The sequence below is a fragment of the Salvelinus fontinalis genome, chromosome 2 (genome assembly GCF_029448725.1).
Source record: "Salvelinus fontinalis isolate EN_2023a chromosome 2, ASM2944872v1, whole genome shotgun sequence".
In the NCBI taxonomy this organism is placed as follows: domain Eukaryota; kingdom Metazoa; phylum Chordata; class Actinopteri; order Salmoniformes; family Salmonidae; genus Salvelinus; species Salvelinus fontinalis.
The window spans coordinates 19069685-19094714 of record NC_074666.1 but is presented as its reverse complement, the minus strand read 5'-3'; the positions used below and the strand labels follow the sequence as shown (position 1 = coordinate 19094714).

Sequence of the window (25030 nt, the reverse complement as noted above, 5' to 3'; positions counted from 1 at the left end):
CCGAATCTATTCCTAGACCTAGGCTACTCATCACATTAGGAACTGTATCTTACTGTTAGGCCTACCGAATCTATTCCTAGACCTAGGCTACTCATCACATTAGGAACTGTATCTTACTGTTAGATCTACTGAATCTATTCCTAGACCTAGGCTACTCATCACATTAGGAACTGGATCTTACTGTTAGATCTACTGAATCTATTCCTAGACCTAGGCTACTCATCACATTAGGAACTGTATCTTACTGTTAGGCCTACTGAATCTATTCCTAGACCTAGGCTACTCATCACATTAGGAACTGTATCTTACTGTTAGGCCTACTGAATCTATTCCTAGACCTAGGCTACTCATCACATTAGGAACTGTATCTTACTGTTAGGTCTACTGAATCTATCCCTAGACCTAGGCTACTCATCACATTAGGAACTGTATCTTACTGTTAGGCCTACCGAATCTATTCCTAGACCTAGGCTACTCATCACATTAGGAACTGTATCTTACTGTTAGGCCTACTGAATCTATTCCTAGACCTAGGCTACTCATCACATTAGGAACTGTATCTTACTGTTAGGTCTACCGAATCTATTCCTAGACCTAGGCTACTCATCACATTAGGAACTGTATCTTACTGTTAGGCCTACTGAATCTATTCCTAGACCTAGGCTACTCATCACATTAGGAACTGTATCTTACTGTTAGGTCTACCGAATCTATTCCTAGACCTAGGCTACTCATCACATTAGGAACTGTATCTTACTGTTAGGTCTACTGAATCTATTCCTAGACCTAGGCTACTCATCACATTAGGAACTGTATCTTACTGTTAGGCCTACTGAATCTATTCCTAGACCTAGGCTACTCATCACATTAGGAACTGTATCTTACTGTTAGGTCTACTGAATCTATTCCTAGACCTAGGCTACTCATCACATTAGGAACTGTATCTTACTGTTAGGTCTACCGAATCTATTCCTAGACCTAGGCTACTCATCACATTAGGAACTGTATCTTACTGTTAGGCCTACTGAATCTATTCCTAGACCTAGGCTACTCATCACATTAGGAACTGTATCTTACTGTTAGGCCTACTGAATCTATTCCTAGACCTAGGCTACTCATCACATTAGGAACTGTATCTTACTGTTAGGTCTACTGAATCTATTCCTAGACCTAGGCTACTCATCACATTAGGAACTGTATCTTACTGTTAGGTCTACTGAATCTATTCCTAGACCTAGGCTACTCATCACATTAGGAACTGTATCTTACTGTTAGATCTACTGAATCTATTCCTAGACCTAGGCTACTCATCACATTAGGAACTGTATCTTACTGTTAGGCCTACTGAATCTATTCCTAGACCTAGGCTACTCATCACATTAGGAACTGTATCTTACTGTTAGGTCTACTGAATCTATTCCTAGACCTAGGCTACTCATCACATTAGGAACTGTATCTTACTGTTAGGTCTACCGAATCTATTCCTAGACCTAGGCTACTCATCACATTAGGAACTGTATCTTACTGTTAGGCCTACTGAATCTATTCCTAGACCTAGGCTACTCATCACATTAGGAACTGTATCTTACTGTTAGGCCTACTGAATCTATTCCTAGACCTAGGCTACTCATCACATTAGGAACTGTATCTTACTGTTAGGTCTACCGAATCTATTCCTAGACCTAGGCTACTCATCACATTAGGAACTGTATCTTACTGTTAGGTCTACTGAATCTATTCCTAGACCTAGGCTACTCATCACATTAGGAACTGTATCTTACTGTTAGGTCTACTGAATCTATTCCTAGACCTAGGCTACTCATCACATTAGGAACTGTATCTTACTGTTAGGTCTACTGAATCTATTCCTAGACCTAGGCTACTCATCACATTAGGAACTGTATCTTACTGTTAGGTCTACTGAATCTATTCCTAGACCTAGGCTACTCATCACATTAGGAACTGTATCTTACTGTTAGGCCTACTGAATCTATTCCTAGACCTAGGCTACTCATCACATTAGGAACTGTATCTTACTGTTAGGTCTACTGAATCTATTCCTAGACCTAGGCTACTCATCACATTAGGAACTGTATCTTACTGTTAGGTCTACTGAATCTATTCCTAGACCTAGGCTACTCATCACATTAGGAACTGTATCTTACTGTTAGGTCTACTGAATCTATTCCTAGACCTAGGCTACTCATCACATTAGGAACTGTATCTTACTGTTAGGCCTACTGAATCTATTCCTAGACCTAGGCTACTCATCACATTAGGAACTGTATCTTACTTTTAGGCCTACTGAATCTATTCCTAGACCTAGGCTACTCATCACATTAGGAACTGTATCTTACTGTTAGGCGTACTGAATCTATTCCTAGACCTAGGCTACTCATCACATTAGGAACTGTATCTTACTGTTAGGCCTACTGACTCTATTCCTAGACCTAGGCTACTCATCACATTAGGAACTGTATCTTACTGTTAGGTCTACCGAATCTATTCCTAGACCTAGGCTACTCATCACATTAGGAACTGTATCTTACTGTTAGGTCTACTGAATCTATTCCTAGACCTAGGCTACTCATCACATTAGGAACTGTATCTTACTGTTAGGCCTACTGAATCTATTCCTAGACCTAGGCTACTCATCACATTAGGAACTGTATCTTACTGTTAGGTCTACCGAATCTATTCCTAGACCTAGGCTACTCATCACATTAGGAACTGTATCTTACTGTTAGGTCTACTGAATCTATTCCTAGACCTAGGCTACTCATCACATTAGGAACTGTATCTTACTGTTAGGCCTACTGAATCTATTCCTAGACCTAGGCTACTCATCACATTAGGAACTGTATCTTACTGTTAGGTCTACTGAATCTATTCCTAGACCTAGGCTACTCATCACATTAGGAACTGTATCTTACTGTTAGGCCTACTGAATCTATTCCTAGACCTAGGCTACTCATCACATTAGGAACTGTATCTTACTGTTAGGCCTACTGAATCTATTCCTAGACCTAGGCTACTCATCACATTAGGAACTGTATCTTACTGTTAGGCCTACTGAATCTATTCCTAGACCTAGGCTACTCATCACATTAGGAACTGTATCTTACTGTTAGGCCTACTGAATCTATTCCTAGACCTAGGCTACTCATCACATTAGGAACTGTATCTTACTGTTAGATCTACTGAATCTATTCCTAGACCTAGGCTACTCATCACATTAGGAACTGTATCTTACTGTTAGATCTACTGAATCTATTCCTAGACCTAGGCTACTCATCACATTAGGAACTGTATCTTACTGTTAGGTCTACTGAATCTATTCCTAGACCTAGGCTACTCATCACATTAGGAACTGTATCTTACTGTTATTCTGCAAATTTATTGATAGATGTATGTAGTGATTTTTATTAGAATAATCCATTTGTAGATTGCATTTCCCATGCTCAATGAGCATAAGGTAGTAAACTAAAACATTTAAAAAATTTCCCGTTAGCATCCCCTACTCAAAACATCTATCCATGGTTCTAAATAATTCTATCTGAAAGTTGGCCAACGTTGTGTCCTAAACTTGATCTAGTCTGTGTGTGTGTGTGTGTGTGTGTGTGTGTGTGTGTGTGTGTGTGTGTGTGTGTGTGTGTGTGTGTGTGTGTGTGTGTGTGTGTGTGTGTGTGTGTGTGAGTGAGTGAGTGAGAGCCTGATTCAGTAAGCGTGAAATGTGATCCCTGTAACCCCATAACCCACTGACAGTGTATGTTTTCTACACTACCAAGGACAGAACCTCACACTGAGCTCTATGGACTGACTTGAACTAGTCTGCCTGAAAACCAACAGCTAAAACACTGACACTCTTGGAATAGAGGACTATGCTATCATTGAAGAGGTATGTGGATGATGATGATGATGATGATGATGATGATGATGGTGTATGTAGCGCAAGTAAGCGTTTTCAGGAGTGTGTTCATGTATGTATGTATGTATTAGGAAAAGGAGAGCTGCCCCATCAGGGGTGCAGAGATAAGAGGATTACAGAGGAACCTGCAGAGTCTGCAGGAATACTAGTGCACATTAACCCCCCCGGGGTCAGGCATCCTCCCAGAACGTGCACACACACACACACACACCTGACGGTGCCAGGGGGCATGTTAGTGGTATCGCGATAAGGCTTTGGTATTCCCCAGCAGCAGCTCTGAGATAGCCAGCAGTTAACGGATTAGAAGTAATGTAATATTACAAGAGATCCTATAACAGTCTGTTTGGCTGAGGCAGCACTGGAAGCTTATAGGGAGAGTCGCTACCCATATTCTACACACTGGGATGTGAGTGTCAGTGTGTTTGTGTGTGTCTATACTTTGTGCTGATACGGTCCTAGGTTATCTAGGTGTTGGGCAAGCCTTCAGACATGACCAACTCCCCAACCAGCTTCAGCCTGCTAACATGGTAATGTTGCTAATGAAGCTTTAAATGGCCCAGTCACAAACCACTAAGGAGTTCTACTAGACTCCTTCAGCCAATGACCTACTTGAGCTGTTAATGAACTGTCAGATGGATTCCATAAAATATCACTTTAAACTGATAACACTTATCATTTAAAAACAAATGGATTTAACCTTTATTTAACTAGGCAAGTTAGTTAAGAACAAATTCTTATTTACAATGACGGCCTACACCAGCCAAACCCATGTGACGCTGGGCCAATTGTGCGCCGCCCTATGGGACTCCCAATCACGGCCCATTGTGATACAGCCTGGAATCGAACCAGGGTGTCTGTAGTGACGCCTCTAGCACTGAGATGCAGTGCCTTAGACCGCTGCGGCACTCGGGAGCAATCATTAAGGTGTGCTTTGAACGATTTAAAATGATTTAAGTCGTTTATAAACTGTTCCTTATTAGTTTAAAGATGTTATATAAACAGTTATAACACATGATTATGTGGTGTATTTTTATTTTAGAGAGAGAGAGAGACTAAGAAAAATAGATCTCTACAGCAGTCCTGCTCATGCATAGAGTAAAACACACACACACACACACACACACACACACACACACACACACACACACACACACACACACACACACACACACACACACACACACACACACACACACACACACACACACACACACACACACACACACACACACACACACACACACACACACACACACACACACACAGGTAGGTAGGTTATTGTCCACTCAGCAGTGGGGTCAGATTCAGTTGGTCTCAGATTTCGCCATGGTCGCAGAACCCGAAACCCTGTTAATAAAACATCAGTGTTGATTGGCCAGAGAGGCGCTAGTGGAGTCATGTGATAGGACACAGCTCTGGGTAATTGGACAAACCCCTTCAACAAAACAACGCTGCATCATAGAATGTAGATATTAAACAAAGAACATATGTTTATAGTGCCCAGGACCATCTGTAAAAAGGCCTGTACTGTTGTCCTTCATTCTATAACCCTGGCCTCTTGTTCTCTCCTTAATGCTGCTGGTCGATGTGGCATTGAACTGGTCAGGCCATTGGGGGACAGCTCTTTTATCTGTGATGGTATCCAATTCACAACCTTCTGGTCCCAAGGGGGAAACACAGAGAAGATAAATATCTGAGAGAGAGAGGGAGAGAGTGTGTAGGACGCTGTCATCATGTCTTACCCAGGTTGGATGAAGCGCGTCCCTTTGCAGCTCTGTCCTGCAGCTCCTCTGCTATGTCCAGCTGCTGCTGGTGGTACTGGCCTGCCCTCTCCAAGTCCTGGAGAACATACAGGGAGTTATGCTGTGTGTGTGTGTGTGTGTGTGTGTGTGTGTGTGTGTGTGTGTGTGTGTGTGTGTGTGTGTGTGTGTGTGTGTCTACTACCTGCATGCAGCGAGCAGCGTGTCCCAGGCCGGCGTAAGCCCTCATCTGTATGATCCTGTCCTCAAGTTCCTGAGCCAGCTGCAGCACCAGGGTGTGGTATGACACAGCCTTGTCAAAGTCCCTCTGGCTGTGGTGGGCACTGCCCAGGTTACTGTACGCCCGCGCCTCCTCACGCCCATTACCTAGGGTCTACAGATCACATTAGATCACTTTAACATTTACTTCAGTGCTTTTAACACAGAACACTGAGAATAGATAGGATGGATAGAATAAATAGTAGGTGAAATGGAAGATTTAAAAAAAATTAAAATATGAAATTCAGTTCACTTCCTGAATTGACATAGAATTGACCCCAACCCTGGTGCATTCATACATGTATGTAAACTCAGCAAAAAAAGAAACGTCCTCTCACTGTCAACTGCATTTATTTTCAGCAAATTTAACATGTGTCAATATTTGTATGAACATAACAAGATTCAACAACTGAGACATAAACTGAACAAGTTCCACAGACATGTGACTAACAGAAATAGAATAATGTGTCCCTGAACAAAGTGGGGGAGGGGGGGGGGGTCAAAATCAAAAGTAACAGTCAGTATCTGGTGTGGCCACCAGCTGCATTAAGTTCTGCAGTGCATCTCCTCCTCATGGACTGCACCAGATTTTCCAGTTGTTGTTGTGAGATGTTACGCCACTCTTCCACCAAGGCACCTGCAAGTTCCCAGACATTTTTGGAGGGTAATGGCCCTAGACCTCACCTTCCGATCCAACACGTCCCAGACGTGCTCAGCCTATTGTGGACAGTCTGAGCACTGATGGAGGGATTGTGCGTTCCTGGTGTAACTCGGGCAGTTGTTGTTGCCGTCCTGTACCTGTCCCGGAGGTGTGATGTTCGGATGTACCGTGTGTGTGTGTGTGTGTGTGTGTGTGTGTGTGTGTGTGTGTGTGTGTGTGTGTGTGTGTGTGTGTGTGTGTGTGTGTGTGTGTGTGTATGTATGTATGTATGTATGTATGTATGTATGTATGTATGTATGTATGTATGCATGTATGCATGCATGTATGTATGTTCATTAGTTAAATACCTTAGCTATGTCCAGGTGTTGCTGGTGACACAGCACAGCATTGGTGAAGTCTCCCAGTGCGGTGTAGACAGCTCCCATGTTGCCCAGCTGGCGAGCCTCTGACAGCGGGCATTGCGTCTGCCGTGCCAACAGCACACACTGTTTATGGCTGGCCAGGGCGTTAGGGTAGTCCGCTATCGCTGTGTACACATGGCCAAGGCTGCTCAGCGCACTGGACGCAGCCTAGAGACACACAAACTCTTGTAAGACTTTTCATGTCAGCCCTAGGATTTGAACTGGCAACCCTCTTGTGACTGGCCTGCCTCTCTAACATTGCTACTATCACCCCACATTAAGACGGCCACATGACGCATTTTAGAAAGACACACACAATCTAAACAAAAGGAAAGCCAGTGGGAGAGATGAGGAGGTGTAGAGTAATATGGATATGTGTGTTTGAACTGCCTCAGGCTGTGGACCTGTGGTGTTGACTGGAGAGAGGAGACGCAGTTATCCTCACTCACACACACACACACACACACACACACACACACACACACACACACACACACACACACACACACACACACACACACACACACACACACACACACACACACTCACACACACTCACACACACACACACACACACGCTGCTTTCACTACAATGGGCCTGTTTCAAGCACCCATTCGTCTTGGTGTCAGGTGTCTTGTCGATTTGACATCTAGGATGCCTTTAAATGACTGCACACACACACACAAATTGCATAACATATTCAGAACATGCATAAACAAGGTTAACATACTGAAAGGCATGTTTCGTACAATATTAAACAAACAGTCAATATTCAAAAACCAGTCAGCCAACCAGTCAGCCAACCAGACAGACAGACAACCAGACAGCCAGACAGCCAGCCAGACAGCCAACCAGACAGCCAACCAGACAGCCAACCAGACAGCCAACCAGGCAGCCAACCAACCAGACAGCCAGCCAAACAACCAGCCAGCCAACCAGACAGCCAACCAGACAGCCAACCAGGCAGCCAACCAACCAGACAGACAGCCAAACAACCAGTCAGCCAGCCAACCAACCAGTCAGCCAGCCAGCCAGCCAACCAGACAGTCAGCCAACCAACCAGACAGCCAACCAGTCAGCCAACCAACCAGACAGCCAGCCAAACAACCAGTCAGCCAACCAGTCAGCCAGCCAACCAACCAGTCAGGCAGCCAGCCAACCAGACAGTCAGCCAACCAACCAGACAGCCAACCAGTCAGCCAGCCAGCCAACCAGTCAGCCAACCAACCAGACAGCCAGCCAAACAACCAGTCAGCTAGCCAGCCAGCCAGCCAACCAGTCAGCCAACCAGACAGCCAACCAGACAGCCAACCAACCAGACAGCCAGCCAAACAACCAGTCAGCCAGCCAACCAACCAGTCAGCCAGCCAGCCAATCAGTCAGTCAGCCAACCAACCAGACAGCCAACCAGTCAGCCAGCCATACACAACGACATGAGAACACACAGCACATGGAGAATACAGTACAACCATACAGCTGTGCTGACATTCACACACAGTCAGGTCAGCAAGGATGTCACGTAAAACAAATAATGGAAATTCTTCCTTCACCATAACACAGAGACTTGATTCTCATTGTATTCCAGTCATAAACAGTGAGTGGGTGGTGTGGCTCAAGGGCAGACATTGTTACATTGTCACATTGCTCTGACTGAGAACAACAGCATGGCTCCTGAATAAAAGAAGGGGAAAGAGTAGAAGTATACAATGGAGCAATCACACACACACCACTAGGTACCTCTCTGTCCTTGAGTTTCATGGTGAGGACCAGCTGATGTCTGTGATTGGTTAAAGCCTCCCTGTAGTTGCCCTTGGAGAAGTAGGCGGACCCTAGGTTCCCGTGAGCCCGGCACTCGCCTGATTGGTCACCTGGGAAGACATGATGAGGTGGGTGTGGTCATAAGGCTTTTAAAGATGGTGTTAATCGTAGTGGAGGTGGTTCAGTGAACTAAACTCACATGATGAGTCTTGCTTGAGACCTGATGACTCGTATTAGCTACCATAGAAAATGCCTTGTCTTCCACTCAGTGTGTTATCGCAGTCTTAAATCACACGTACAGCGGCATCTCTCTCTCTCTCCACCAATACCTAGTGTATGTATGTGTATGCGTCCAATACTGTGTGTGTGTGTGTGTGTGCGGGCTGGTGTGTATGTGTGTGCGGGCTGGTGTGTGTGCGGGCTGGTGTGTGTGTGTGTGTGTGTGCGGGCTGGTGTGTGTGTGTGTGTGTGCGGGCTGGTATGTGTGTGTGTGCGGGATGGTGTGTGTGTGTGTGCGGGCTGGTGTGTGTGTGTGTGCGGGCTGGTGTGTGTGTGTGCGGGCTGGTGTGTGTGTACCTAGAGTCTTGGCGACCTCCAGGTCTTGCTGCATGTATCCTGTGCTCTTCTCTGCGTTGCCTAGAGACCAGTAGGCTGAGCTGAGAGCAGAGAACACTGAACCTCGGAGCTTCAGAAAGAGGGAAGAAACTCAATGATCATCACACACACACACACACACACACACACACACACACACACACACACACACACACACACACACACACACACACACACACACACACACACACACACACACACACACACACACACACACACACACACACACACACACTTGCCTTCAGAGAGCATGTGCCGATCTTTAGCCCTGCCTCCAGGACCACAACCGAGGCTCCATGATAACCAGCAGTCAGCAGCTCCTGACCAATCACACACACCACCACAAACGGACTCTTGTCCAGCTTCATCCTCTGCAGCTGCTGGTAGGTGAGTTCTAGAGAGTCTACGGGACACACACACAGAACGTCAACAACAACACTTTGACTGAAAGTCAAAATTAAGTTGAATAAGCTTATAATGACCAAATACAACCACTGTAATAGTTATATTGTGTGTGTGAGACACGCCAGATCAACTATGGAGAGAACTAATCATATGGAGGAAAGACACAGTGGAGGAGCTAATGATCAGCCTCAAGGTACATCTTTTATTTCTTCCATCACTCTCTCGCTATTCTCTCTTCCTCATTATCTTCCGTCTCTCTTTCTCCTGCCTTTCTTCTTTTACTTATTCCTCTTTTGTGAGAACAAAAACGATCATTCTCACACCCTCATCTACCTCCGTCTCTCTTTTCTTTCTGCCATCTCTCTGTCTTTTCTCCCTGGGGCTTTGACACGCCCACGTCTTATCCCCAAGGTTGTGGGTATATAAAGAAATGATGGATTGTGGGTAAAATAAGGGATGATGTCAAATAAAGGAATGATGATTCAGACTGATGGAACTTTCTCCAACTTATTTGGTTTATCTAGGAAAGGTTCGTAAACAGCCACGTATTTTCACTGGGACAAGTGAAGCAGTCTGATTCAGCGTGGATGATGTCACAAGATGCAGCTTCAGCTTAAAGTAGTACAGATACTGCGTTATGACCCTGAGCACAAGTAAAACACACAGCACACCTCGTAGTGGGGACTTCATGGCAGCCTCGACCATGCCCACCAATAGTTGGAGACTCTTGGGGTCTTGCGCCAGACCAGAGGCAAATGCTGCCAGGGCGTCGGCATGGCGACCAAGGTACTGCAGGGCCACGCCCTGACGGAAGTACGCCTGATGAAGGGAGAAGGAGAGGGTGAAGGAGAGGGAGAAGCAGAGGGAGAAGGAGAGGGAGAGGGAGAAGGAGGGGGGAGAGAGAGGGAGAAGGAGAGCGAGAAGGAGGGGGGAGAGAGAGCGAGAAGGAGAGGGAGAAGGAGAGGGGGGGAGAAGGAGAGGGGGGGAGAAGGAGAGGGAGAAGGAGGGGGGAGAGAGTTGGAGAAGGAAAGGGGGGAGAAGGAGAGGGAGAAGGACAGGGGGCAGAGAGAGGGAGAAGGAGAGGGTGGAGAGGGAGAAGGAGAGGGGGGGAGAAGGAGAGGGAGAGGGAGAAGGAGAGGGGGGCAGAGAGAGGGAGAAGGAGAGGGGGGAGAGAGAGGGGGAAGGAGAGGGGGGGAGAGAGGGAGAAGGAGAGGGAGAAGAAGAGGGGGGGAGAAGGAGGGGGGGAGAGAGAGAGGGAGAAGGAGAGGGGGGGGAGAGAGGGAAATAGATATACTGGACCATGAGCTATTCATCCTCTCCTTTTGCTCTCTCATCAATTTTTGGTCAAATAGATTGTACATGTATTAAACCATTTTTGTCTGCATAAAAAGAAAGGAATTAAATAATTAAACAATGGTTATTTAAATGAACACATGAATACTGTTGAGAGAAAGAGGGAAACTATTATAGCAACATCAGCAATTAGCACTACAGGCATACTGCTACTGACTGTGTGTGTGTGTGTGTGTGTGTGTGTGTGTGTGTGTGTGTGTGTGTGTGTGTGTGTGTGTGTGTGTGTGCGTGCGTGCGTGCGTGCGTGCGTGCGTGCGTGTGTGTGTGTGTATACTCAAAGCCCCCCACCAGTACTATAACGATGCCAAATTCACAAACTGCTCTCTCTGACAGCAGGCCGAGTCCGGACCACTCACCACCCCCATCTCTTCCTCCCCATCTCTTCTCTCCCCCCCATCTCTTCTCTCCCCCCCATCTCTTCTTCCCCCATCTCTCCCCCACATCTATTCTCCCCCATCTACCCCCCATCGCTTCTCTATCCCCCATCTCCCCCCCATCTCTTCTTCCCCCATCTCCCCCCATCTACCCCCCATCGCTTCTCTCTCCCCCATCTCGCCCCATCTCTTCTTCCCCCATCTCCCCCCATCTACCCCCCATCGCTTCTCTATCCCCCATCTCGCCCCATCTCTTCTTCCCCCCATCTCTTTCCCCCCCTTTGATCTGTCAGAACCCCATGAACCCTTACTACCTTATGTTATATATCTATATTCCCTATACCTGCTGGCGGGACAGACCATTCAGGTAGAAGTTTCACTTACCAGGGTCCATCCGATCCATAACATACATGGAGCAAGGTGTGTGTGTGTGTGTGTGTGTGTGTGTGTGTGTGTGTGTGTGTGTGTGTGTGTGTGTGTGTGTGTGTGTGTGTGTGTGTGTGTGCGCGGGCATGTAGAGCAGAGGATGCACGCTGGATGAACAGATGCTTCAATTACCGCTCCTTACTCCCATTAATCAAGAACAGATGGCAACGCAACAGAGAAAGAGAGCAGGAGAGAGAGAAAGAGAGAGAGAGGGAGAGAGAGAAAGAGAGAGAGAGGGAGAGAGAGAAAGAGAGAGAGAGGGAGAGAGAGAAAGAGAGAGAGGGGGAGAGAGAGAAAGAGAGAGAGAGGGAGAGAGAGAAAGAGAGAGAGGGGGAGAGACATAGGTGAGAGATGAGTGGAGAGACAGGGAAAGAGGGAGGGAGAGAAGGAGAGAGAGCGGTGGGATAGAGGGGGAAAAGAAAGAAAGAGAAAGGATATGCAGAGCAGACAAGATAGGTTCATGTTTTAGAAGCAGGAGAGACTCAATACTGGTTTATGATGCATAGCTTAATATCTAGCACAACTCAACTCCTCAATGCTTCACCACACCAATACACCATCCCCATTATCTACCTTAAGTGCAGTAAAACCAAACAAAACCTGTTACTCACAGTCTGAGAATGAATCACTGTGTATACTGTGTCTGCATGAGAGAGATATAACAACAAGAAGCTTTGGAATACATTGACTGATTCATAAAATGAAATGAGACTAAGCCTTTCTTTGTCCTGTCTTACTGAACTGCAGTGTCTCTCTCCCTAAGCCTCTCTTTGTCCTGTCTTACTGAACTGCAGTGTCTCTCTCCCTAAGCCTCTCTTTGTCCTGTCTTACTGAACTGCAGTGTCTCTCTCCCTAAGCCTCTCTTTGTCCTGTCTTACTGAACTGCAGTGTCTCTCTCCCTAAGCCTCTCTTTGTCCTGTCTTACTGAACTGCAGTGTCTCTCTCCCTAAGCCTCTCTTTGTCCTGTCTTACTGAACTGCAGTGTCTCTCTCCCTAAGCCTCTCTTTGTCCTGTCTTACTGAACTGCAGTGTCTCTCTCCCTAAGCCTCTCTTTGTCCTGTCTTACTGAACTGCAGTGTCTCTCTCCCTAAGCCTCTCTTTGTCCTGTCTTACTGAACTGCAGTGTCTCTCTCCCTAAGCCTCTCTTTGTCCTGTCTTACTGAACTGCAGTGTCTCTCTCCCTAAGCCTCTCTTTGCCCTGTCTTACTGAACTGCAGTGTCTCTCTCCCTAAGCCTCTCTTTGTCCTGTCTTACTGAACTGCAGTGTCTCTCTCCCTAAGCCTCTCTTTGTCCTGTCTTACTGAACTGCAGTGTCTCTCTCCCTAAGCCTCTCTTTGCCCTGTCTTACTGAACTGCAGTGTCTCTCTCCCTAAGCCTCTCTTTGTCCTGTCTTACTGAACTGCAGTGTCTCTCTCCCTAAGCCTCTCTTTGCCCTGTCTTACTGAACTGCAGTGTCTCTCTCCCTAAGCCTCTCTTTGCTCTGTCTTACTGAACTGCAGTGTCTCTCTCCCTAAGCCTCTCTTTGTCCTGTCTTACTGAACTGCAGTGTCTCTCTCCCTAAGCCTCTCTTTGCCCTGTCTTACTGAACTGCAGTGTCTCTCTCCCTAAGCCTCTCTTTGTCCTGTCTTACTGAACTGCAGTGTCTCTCTCCCTAAGCCTCTCTTTGCCCTGTCTTACTGAACTGCAGTGTCTCTCTCCCTAAGCCTCTCTTTGTCCTGTCTTACTGAACTGCAGTGTCTCTCTCCCTAAGCCTCTCTTTGTCCTGTCTTACTGAACTGCAGTGTCTCTCTCCCTAAGCCTCTCTTTGTCCTGTCTTACTGAACTGCAGTGTCTCTCTCCCTGGTGCCCTAAGGACTAGCTGCTCCTCTCACTAAGTGGAGAATTTAACACTAATTAAGCAGTCAATTACAGTACTACTGAGGAAGGGAGAGAGTGGGAACAGAGAGAGAGGCAGAGGAGAGAGAGACAGAGGAGAGAGAGACAGAGGAGAGAGAGAGAGAGAGAGAGAGAGAGAGAGAGAGAGAGAGAGAGAGAGAGAGAGAGAGAGAGAGAGAGACACACAGAGAGAGACAGAGACAGAGACAGAGACAGAGGAGAGAGAGAGAAAGAGAGAGCGAGATTAGTCACCCACTCTACTTTGAACAGTGATCTATGATGAGATGAGGAGAGGAGGTTGGGGGAAGGTAGGAATTTATTGATCAGTATTTAAACCTCTCTTCCCCTCTTCTCTCTCTTGGGGAATGGGGTCATTAGCTGATTTACATAAGGGAGAATGAAGCAGAGGGGTAGCCTAAATGAAAAAGCAACAACTAATTGTACATTCAAAATACAGAACTTTCAGCTTTGAACCCTCTCCTCAATCCCAGGTGCCCTTGCTGTGACTCTCTAGCTCTGACCTCTCTCACTGTTACAATCTGCTAGCAGCCCCCCTAACAGTCAGGCTGCCAGAGGGAAGAGAAAAATAAGGGGATTCCTTTGGGTCACATGGGGAATAAATGAGTATGTGTGTTAAAGAAGTGCTATTGACCCTCGCTAGTGAAGTAAAGTAGGACGCCAGTGTGTGTGTGTGTGTGTATGTGTGTGTGTGTGTGTGTGCGTGTGTGTATGTGTGTGTGCGTGTGTGTATGTGTGTGTGTGTGTGTATGTGCGTGTGTGTATGTGTGTGTGTGTGTGTATGTGCGTGTGAGATTGACTGGGTCTTTTGAAGCTTTTCTGTTTGTTGTGAGTCAATAGGTGATGACCAGACCACAGAGAAGGATAAATAATATAGTATTTCAGAATGTGACCTACCGCTTGTACTGAATTATCCGACTGGGAAGAAGTGACATTCACAATCTCCCCCTATCTGCAAGCATGACCAATGGCATAACACCTTATTGATATTTCAATTCCATACACCATTAGCAATACATAAACTTTGAATACATACTTCTGCAGTGGGAAGTGGACACATTACCAACCCTGTTACACATCTATCAATGCATGCACACTCACTCTACCAACCAGCACCATTCAGTAATGTACAGCTAACTGTCAATATACCCCAACTAGTCTATAGAGGTAGACCCAGCTACTGTTTACATCCTACTATGACAGTGAGTGAGGGAGACATTGAACAAAATACCTGTTATATCAGCCGACGTCGGCCTTTCAATTATACCTCGTTCCCTCTCTTCTCTCTCAGCTCTCCTTCATTCTCTCTCTCTCAGCTCTCCCTCGTTCTCTCTCTCCTCTCTCTCAGCTCTCCCTCGTTCTCTCTCCTCTCTCTCAGCTCTCCTTCATTCTCTCTCTCTCAGCTCTCCCTCATTCTCTCTCTCAGCTCTCCCTCATTCTCTCTCCTCTCTCCCTCGTTCCCTCTCTTCTCTCTCAGCTCTCCCTCTTTCTCTCTCCTCTCTCAGCTCTCCCTCGTTCTCTCTCTCCTCTCTCTCAGCACTCCCTCGTTCTCTCTCCTCTCAGCTCTCCTTCATTCTCTCTCTCAGCTCTCCCTCGTTCTCTCTCAGCTCTCCCTCGTTCTCTCTCTCCTCTCTCTCAGCTCTCTCGTTCTCTCTCAGCTCTCCCACGATCTCTCTCCTCTCCCTCGTTCTCTCTCAGCTCTCCCTCGTTCTCTCTCCTCTCTCTCAGCTCTCCCTCGTTCTCTCTCAGCTCTCCCTCGTTCTCTCTCCTCTCTCTCAGCTCTCCCTCGTTCTCTCTCCTCTCTCTCAGCTCTCCCTCATTCTCTCTCCTCTCTCTCAGCTCTCCCTCATTCTCTCTCCTCTCTCCCTCATTCTCTCTCCTCTCTCTCAGCTCTCCCTCGTTCTCTCTCCTCTCTCTCAGCTCTCCCTCGTTCTCTCTCCTCTCTCTCAGCTCTCCCTCGTTCTCTCTTCTCTCTCTCAGCTCTCCCTCGTTCTCTCTCCTCACTCTCAGCTCTCCCTCGTTCTCTCTCCTCTCTCTCAGCTCTCCCTCGTTCTCTCTCCTCTCTCTCAGCTCTCCCTCGTTCTCTCTCCTCTCTATCAGCTCTCCCTCATTCTCTCTCTTCATCAGGGTTTCTTCCAGCTGTCTCCTTCACTGTGTTCTCATATTGTGCATGTCAGCACAGCTCCAGGTTTAATTTAGTTGTTGGGTGTGTGTGTATATGTGTGTGTGTGCCAGCCAATATGTGATCATGTCACGCTCATTGTCTGCCAATTACTGTTCAATTTACCACCACAAGATGCTGCAATGAGATTGTGAGAAGCCCACACAGACTTATCCCTCACTCTCTTTCCTCTCTCTTTCTCTCTCAACGCATCTCTCTCTCTCTCTCCCCTCTCTGTTCCTTTCTATCTCTCAACCCATCTTTCTCTCACACTCTTCCCTCTCTCACTCTGTTCCTTTCTTTCTCTCTCTCCACCCATCTCTTTCTCTCCTGAGAGGTCCCATATTGCTCTTGGTCTTTTCAGTCATTGTGACATTTGTTCTCCCACTGCCTGCCACTAAGACTATGTAATGAACTCCACTGGCTGTTGCAAACACACAATCACACATAAACAAGACACACATACACACACACTCCTTCAAACTCCTAGTGTATGGCACAAGCATATTTCTCTGAATTATTTAACATTACAAATGACTTTGTCACGTCACACCTAGTGTAACAGTCCTGACCTATTTATGTTAGTTTTTATGTGTTTTTGGTCAGGGCATGTGTTTTGGGTGGGCAGTCTATGTTACCTGTTTCTATGTTGGTTTCGGTTTGCCTGGTATGGCTCTTGATTAGAGGCAGGTGGTTTGCATTTTCCTCTAATCAAGAGTCATATTTAGGTAGGGCATTATCACTGTGTGTTTGTGGGTGATTGTCTCCTGTGATGTCTTCGTTGTGTTCGATGTATTCACTTTTGGAGCTGTTTGGCTGTTCGTATGTTTCGATGTCCGTTCCTGTTCGTGAGTTTACGTTTGTCCATGTAAGTTTATGTTCAGGTTGCGTGTACGTCGTTTTGTTATTTTGTAAATTTTGAAAGTGTTTGTTTTGTTTCGTATTGCCATCAGTTTTCGTTATTAATAAATAAAGATGGCATATTTCCCTGACTCCGCATATTGGTCTGAAGATCCTTCTCTCCTCACCTCGTCCGAGGATGAGGAAAGCGTCAGCTCGTACAGAATCACCCACCAACCCAGAGCCAAGCAGCGGAGTCAAAGGAGAAAGGGACAGGAAAAGAAGGAGCAATGGACATGGGACGATGTTTTGGACGGAAAGGGTTGCTACACTTGGGAGGAGATCCTGGCTGGGAGGGATCGCCTCCCATGGGAACAGCTGGAGGCACTGAGGAGAGCGGAGGCTACCGGAGAGAGGAACCGGAGCTATGAGGGAACGCGTCTGGCACGGAAGCCGAAAAAGCCCGTGAGTAACTCCCAAAAATTTCTTGGGGGGGGGCTAAAGGGTAGTGGGCCAAGGGCAGGTAGGAGACCTGCGCCCACTTCCCAGGCTTACCGTGGAGAGCGGGAGTACGGGCAGGCGCCGTGTTACGCAGTAGAGCGCACGGTGTCTCCTGTACGAGTGCATAGCCCAGTGCGGGTTATTCCACCTCCCCGCACTGGGAGGGCTAGATTGGGCATTGAGCCAGGTGTCATGAGGCCGGCTCAACGCGTCTGGTCTCCAGTGCGTCTCCTCGGGCCGGTATACATGGCACCTGCCTTACGCATGGTTTCCCCGGTTTGCCTACATAGGCCGGTGCGGGTTATTCCACCTCCCCGCACTGGTCGGGCAACCGGGAGCATTCAACCAGGTAAGGTTGGGCAGGTTCAATGCTCAAGAGTGCCAGTACGCCTCCACGGTCCGGTATTTCCGGCACCACCTCCCCGCCCCAGCCTAGTACCTACAGTGTCTACACTATGCACTAGGCTACCAGTGCGTATCCTGAGCCCTGTTCCTCCTCCACGCACTCTCCCTGTAGTGCGTGTATCTAGCCCGGTGCCTCCAGTTCCGGCCCCACGCACTAAGCTACCAGTGCGTCTCCAGAGCCCTGTACACACTGTATATTCTCCCCCTACTAATCCTGATGTGCTTGTCCTCAGCCCGGCGTCACCAGTGCCGGTACCACGCATCAGGGATAGAGTAGGCTTTGAGAATACAGTGTGCCCTGTCCCTGCTCCCCGCACTAGTAGGAAGGTGCTTGTCATTAGCACGGTGCCTCCAGTTCCGGCACCACGCACCAGGTCTACAGTGCGCCATATCCGGCCAGAGCCATCCGTCTCCCCAGCGCCATCTGAGCCATCCGTCTCCCCAGCGCCATCTGAGCCATCCGTCTCTCCAGCGCCATCTGAGCCATCCGTCGCCCCAGCGCCATCTGAGCCATCCGTCGCCCCAGCGCCATCTGAGCCATCCGTCTCCCCAGCGCCATCTGAGCCATCCGTCTCCCCAGCGCCATCTGAGCCATCCGTCTGCCAGGAGCCTGCAAAGCCGCCCGTCTGCCATGAGCCTGCAAAGCCGCCCGTCTGCCATGTGCCTACAGAGCCGTCAGCCAGACAGGAGCCGCTAGAGCCGTCAGCCAGACAGGAGCCGCTAGAGCCGTCAGACAGACAGGATCTGCCAGAGCCGCCAACCAGACAGGATCTGCCAGAGCCGCCAACCAGACAGGATCTGCCAGAGCCGCCAACCAGACAGGATCTGCCAGAGCCGCCAACCAGACAGGATCTGCCAGAGCCGCCAACCAGACAGGATCTGCCAGAGCCGCCAACCAGACAGGATCTGCCAGAGCCGCCAACCAGACAGGATCTGCCAGAGCCGCCAACCAGACAGGATCTGCCAGAGCCGCCAGCGAGCCATGAGCAGCCAGAGCCGTCAGAGAGCCATGAGCAGCCAGAGCCGTCAGAGAGCCATGAGCAGCCAGAGCCGTCAGTGAGCCATGAGCAGCCAGAGCCGTCAGTGAGCCATGAGCAGCCAGAGCCGTCAGAGAGCCATGAGCAGCCAGAGCCGTCAGAGCGCCATGAGCGTCGAGAGCCGTCAGCCTGCCATGAGCGTCGAGAGCCGTCAGCCTGCCATGAGCGTCGAGAGCCGTCAGCCTGCCATGAGCGTCGAGAGCCGTCAGCCTGCCATGAGCGTCGAGAGCCGTCAGCCTGCCATGAGCGTCGAGAGCCGTCAGTCTGCCATGAGCGTCGAGAGCCGTCAGCCAGCATGGACCTGCCAGAGCCGTCCAAACAGGACCTGCCAGAGTCCTTCAGCCGGGATCTGCCCCTTGTCCCGGTGTTGCCCCTTGTCCCGGTGTTGCCCCTTGTCCCGGTGTTGCCCCTTGTCCCGGTGCTGCCCCTTGTCCCGGTGCTGCCCCTTGTCCCGGTGCTGCCCCTTGTCCCGGTGCTGCCCCTTGTCCCGGTGCTGCCCCTTGTCCCGGTGCTGCCCCTTATTCCAGTGATGGTCCTTATCCTGGTGCTGCCCCTTGTTCTGGTGCTGCCCCTTGTCCCGGTGCTACCCCTTGTCCCGGTGCTGCCCTTTGTCCCGGTGCTAGCTGTTTATTTAGGGGAAGCTAATGTTTGGGTGGTCAGTGGAAGGGGTAGAAAGAAGAGGGGAGTGACTATGGTGGTGCGGGGACAGCGTCCTGAACCGGAGCCACCACCGTGGTCAACTGCCCACCCGGACCCTCCCCTGGACTTTGTGCTGGTGCGCCCGGCGTTCGCACCTTGGGGGGGGGGTACTGTAACAGTCCTGACCTATTTATGTTAGTTTTTATGTGTTTTTGGTCAGGGCATGTGTTTTGGGTGGGCAGTCTATGTTACCTGTTTCTATGTTGGTTTCGGTTTGCCTGGTATGGCTCTTGATTAGAGGCAGGTGGTTTGCATTTTCCTCTAATCAAGAGTCATATTTAGGTAGGGCATTATCACTGTGTGTTTGTGGGTGATTGTCTCCTGTGATGTCTTCGTTGTGTTCGATGTATTCACTTTTGGAGCTGTTTGGCTGTTCGTATGTTTCGATGTCCGTTCCTGTTCGTGAGTTTACGTTTGTCCATGTAAGTTTATGTTCAGGTTGCGTGTACGTCGTTTTGTTATTTTGTAAATTTTGAAAGTGTTTGTTTTGTTTCGTATTGCCATCAGTTTTCGTTATTAATAAATAAAGATGGCATATTTCCCTGACTCCGCATATTGGTCTGAAGATCCTTCTCTCCTCACCTCGTCCGAGGATGAGGAAAGCGTCAGCTCTTACACCTAGCGGTGTCTGACCACATGCTGGGAGCTAATAGAGTCCCATATTGTGTGTGTGTATGTGTATATATATATACACTGCTCAAAAAAATAAAGGCAACACTTAAACAACACAATGTAACTCCAAGTCAATCACACTTCTGTGAAATCAAACTGTCCACTTAGGAAGCAACACTGTGTGGCCTGCTGGAGGTCATTTTGCAGGGCTCTGGCAGTGCTCCTCCTTGCACAAAGGCGGAGGTAGCGGTCCTGCTGCTGGGTTGTTGCCCTCCTACGGCCTCCTCCACGTCTCCTGATGTACTGGCCTGTCTCCTGGTAGCGCCTCCATGCTCTGGACACTACGCTGACAGACACAGCAAACCTTCTTGACACAGCTCGCATTGATGTGCCATCCTGGATGAGCTGTCATGCTACCACTAGAGTGAAAGCACCGCCAGCATTCAAAAGTGACCAAAACATCAGCCAGGAAGCATAGGAACTGAGAAGTGGTCTGTGGTCACCACCTGCAGAACCACTGCTTTATTGGGGGTGTCTTGCTAATTGCCTATAATTTCCACCTTTTGTCTATTCCATTTGCACAACAGCATGTGAAATTTATTGTCAATCAGTGTTGCTTCCTAAGTGGACAGTTTGATTTCACAGAAGTGTGACTGACTTGGAGTTACATTGTGTTGTTTAAGTGTTCCCTTTATTTTTTTGAGCAGTGTATACGTGTGTGTGTCTATACTGCAACCCATCGTCAAATCTCACACACACAGGGTACAGTGGAGTATTGTCCCAGAAGCACCTCCAGGGTTTTTCACATGTACAATGGACATGCTAAATAACCCCCCCCCCCTTCCTCCACTCTCCGTTATCCTCATCACTGCATCGACACTCTCAAGAGATTGAGAATGTTCTTCTTAGAGAGCAGTCCTTAATAGTCCCGGAAGAGAGGAGGAGAGGAGGAGAGGAAGAGAAGAAGAGAGGAAGAGAAGAGGAGAAGAAGAGAGGAAGAGAAGAGGAGAAGAGAGGAGGAGAGGAAGAGAGGAAGAGAGGAGGAGAGGAAGAGAGGAGGAGAGGAGATGTCTGTAGCCTCTAGTTCACACAGGTGCCTCTAATCACCTACATATTTGACTAATGGAGTACACACACACACACACACACACACACACACACACACACACACACACACACACACACACACACACACACACAGACACAAGGGGTTCATCAGGGTTGCGAGCCAACACACTAATGAGCACCAGAGATCACTGTCAGCCTCGGAGATCAGAGCTCATTTAAATAAAACATCTAAACAGGAACAAGCTCTCTCCATCTTCGCACCCACACAGCCACCACATACTTTCATGGCTGGGGTGAGAAATGGTACATCTACACTCGGTCGACATGAAAGAAAAACTATTTGATTTCTGCTCCTCTTCAGAGAAAAGAGAAAGGTAGAAAGGAGAATATAGACGGCAGGAGAGAAAAAGAGAGATGACAATATCACCTCATGGATTGACTACGTTACATAACATAGTTCTCAGTGACTGACTGACAGTATCTCCTTTGAGGATCTACATGGCTGATTGGCTTGAAATGAAACAGCGGAGAAAGAGAGACACACACACTTTGGCTTTAATACATTGACTCATTTACTGTCCACACACAGAGTTATGTCCTGTAGATGTTTAGCAACACACACTGGTTCTATCTGCAACTTTAGCATGAGATCTGGACTATTGTAAAATTGTTGTAGCTAAAGCATTACTCTGTCATAGGTTAGTGCCCCAATGCAGTGGTTATTGTTTTAATCCCATTAGCGACAGGGACGTATACAGCACTCTTTCTGGTGAGGAGAGTAGGTGAGGGAGGGATGAGGTATGTTTTTAAGAGGCTTAGCTGTATTGTAAGTAAACACATTATATCAGGGAATATTGTTAGTCACAACCCCACTGAGTGGGGAACAAGAAAAGGGAGGGAGAGAGAGAGAGAGAGACAGAGAGAGAGAGAGAGAGAGACAGAGAGAGAGAGAGAGAGAGAGAGAGAGAGACAGAGGGGGAGAGAGAGAGAGAGAGAGAGAGACACACACACACACTTGGATGAGACACACACACACACACACTTGGATGAGACACACACACACACACACTTGGATGAGATACACACACGCACTTGGATGAGACACACACACACTTGGATGAGACTCACACACACTTGGATGAGACACACACACACTTGAATGAGACACACACACACACACACACACACACACACACACACACACACACACACTTGGATGAGACACACACACACACACACTTGAATGAGACACACACACACTTGGATGAGACACACACACACAATCAGGACTGTCAACGCACAAGATGAATATCTAATGCACCACTGAATGCACACACACACACACACACACACACACACACACACACACACACACACACACACACACACACACACACACACACACACACACACACACACACACACACACACACACACACACACACACACACACACACTGCTTCTGAAGCTAGGATAAACATAAAATGTATTCATAACAACCAGTTCTGGAGAGATACAAGCTGTGCAGGATTTTGTTTTCAGCACTAATACAACTAATTCAACTAATCATCAATCAACACTTTCAACACTACTCTAGTCCTAGGTCCTGGTGTGTGGGTGTTTTAGTCATAGTAACAATACTAATAAACTGTACACACAGGACACAAAGGACACACAGGACACAAAGGACACAGATAGGGCATAAACAGTCATTACTCATTTACTAATGAGGACAATTCAGGAGTTATTTATACATCATCACATCACATACCTGGTCATATACACAGTACTATACCTCCAGAGAGATATATAAGCATTACATACAACACCTGGTCATTTACACAGTACTATACCTCCAGAGAGATATATAAGCATTAGGTACAACACCTGGTCATTTACACAGTACTATATACCTCCAGAGAGATAGATACGCATTACATACAACACCTGGTCATATACACAGTACTATACCTCCAGAGAGATAGAAAAGCATTACATACAACACCTGGTCATTTACACAGTACTATATACCTCCAGAGAGATAGATAAGCATTACATACAACACCTGGTCATTTACACAGTACTATACCTCCAGAGAGATATATAAGCATTACATACAACACCTGGTCATTTACACAGTACTATACCTCCAGAGAGATAGAAAAGCATTACATACAACACCTGGTCATTTACACAGTACTATACCTCCAGAGAGATAGAAAAGCATTACATACAACACCTGGTCATTTACACAGTACTATAACTCCAGAGAGATAGATAAGCATTACATACAACACCTGGTCATTTACACAGTACTATAACTCCAGAGAGATAGATAAGCATTACATACAACACCTGGTCATTTACACAGTACTATATACCTCCAGAGAGATAGATAAGCATTACATACATTAGAGACCATTTAAATTATGAACTCTTCTCCTCTCCTCTCACTATTCTCTTCTCCTCTCCTCATTTTGATATATACCAGGGTAAATCATTGTTTACTGAGGATTATACACTGATCTCTCTCTCCCCCTCTCTCTCTCTTCTCTCTCTCATGTGTATGTGTGTCCCTCCTATTACCACTTGGTGTGAGAGAGAGAGATAGATTGTGTGTGTGTGATTTAAGGCTAGTAGCCTTTATGTGAATCGCCAGTGTTCAACTTGGGCAGGAGCTCACCGGAGCTGAGTAGCAGCACTTCAAATGTTCTACTGCTTGAGCTCCTGTTCCCCTTAAAGAATATTCGCTCAAAAGTATTGTGCAACTAAATGTAAACAGTACCGGCACCTATTTCAGTCCAAGTCAAGCACTGCGAATCGCCATGTATGGACTGCACTGGACTGGACGCTCAACTTCTGGCAGAACACAAAGACAATACATGACACAACCCCCATGCCATGATCCAATGTTAAATTGTGCATTGCAAGTCAACGTGTAGCCTATATGAGCATCTAGAAAGAAGCCCTAAATCCCTTACCTTCTTCCGGGGCTGCCATTTCATCATATTTGTAAACCAGAAAAGTCCAGCATCAAAGTGTTAATCAGCTTGTGGATGGGAACTGGAAGTCAGTCATCATACTGCCCTCCGAGCCTCAGGGCTCAGTGCTGCCGCCTAAACCCTCTCTGTTCAGCAGAGGACTGGGCTCACACCGGGGGAGTGACAGCCACCTGGGGGTCTCCGTCAAAGCAAACGTTAATTAAAACGTTAATCGAGGTCAGTCTACGGGTGATAGAGAGAAAACGTATTCTTCGGCTGAAACAGCCTATAGTTCACCTTGTACACGCGACACTGGGCAATCGCTGGGTAGTCTGGGTGGTTGCTGAGTGGATGGATGTAGCACGTAGGTGCGACCACAACCCTGAAATAATGCCATAGGCTACGTCTCGCAGTCAAGATTCACCTCTCCCTGGCTGCAAAACTTGCAACGCAGAATTCCAACAGAAGGAAGTAAATCCACAAAATAACTCCAGACAACAGCGTGAGATAGCCTATACAAAGAAAAACAGAGAGAGAGAAAGAAGAGAGCGTCACTGCATGCGTAAAAAAAAAAACTTTAAAAAAAATCCATGGAATGTCATTTAGAATATGGGTAGCTGGAATAAGAGGGCTCAATAGCCTAACCACTGATCTGGAGACTGGAGTAGCGTACGAGAATGAATTTCCCCGCCGCGCGCTCTCCACTCTTCAACACCACTATGTGTGTGCGAGACTGCGCGAGAGAGCAAGATCGCATTCCACAGGGTCATAGAGCCGTCCCAATTCGGCTATCTATCAATGCTCAGGATCCATTGTCAACCTTTTATTTCCTTCCTCGTTATCTCTTCCATACAATGTATGACATGAGCCAGTTCCAGAGTTTTAGTCTCTGC

General features: G+C 47.5%; 1 protein-coding gene across 2 annotated transcripts in view; it reads right to left on the bottom strand.

The window, feature by feature from the left end:
* The window catches only part of LOC129813528 (tetratricopeptide repeat protein 28-like), a 115605-nt gene that overhangs the window by 24308 nt on the left and 66267 nt on the right, over window positions 1-25030 (bottom strand). The window contains exons 1-8 of one of the 2 annotated variants that reach the window (XM_055865825.1): window positions 24138-24842; window positions 10459-10606; window positions 9622-9785; window positions 9344-9452; window positions 8747-8877; window positions 6955-7176; window positions 5873-6061; window positions 5671-5767 (exon numbers count right to left, since the gene is read on the bottom strand). In XM_055865825.1, coding sequence (XP_055721800.1) covers window positions 5671-5767; window positions 5873-6061; window positions 6955-7176; window positions 8747-8877; window positions 9344-9452; window positions 9622-9785; window positions 10459-10606; window positions 24138-24164 — 1087 coding nt within the window. In that variant the 5' untranslated portion in view covers window positions 24165-24842. Of the gene's footprint in view, window positions 1-5670; window positions 5768-5872; window positions 6062-6954; window positions 7177-8746; window positions 8878-9343; window positions 9453-9621; window positions 9786-10458; window positions 10607-24137; window positions 24843-25030 lie in introns of those variants that run through there. The other variant, XM_055865817.1, reaches the window with a different exon arrangement.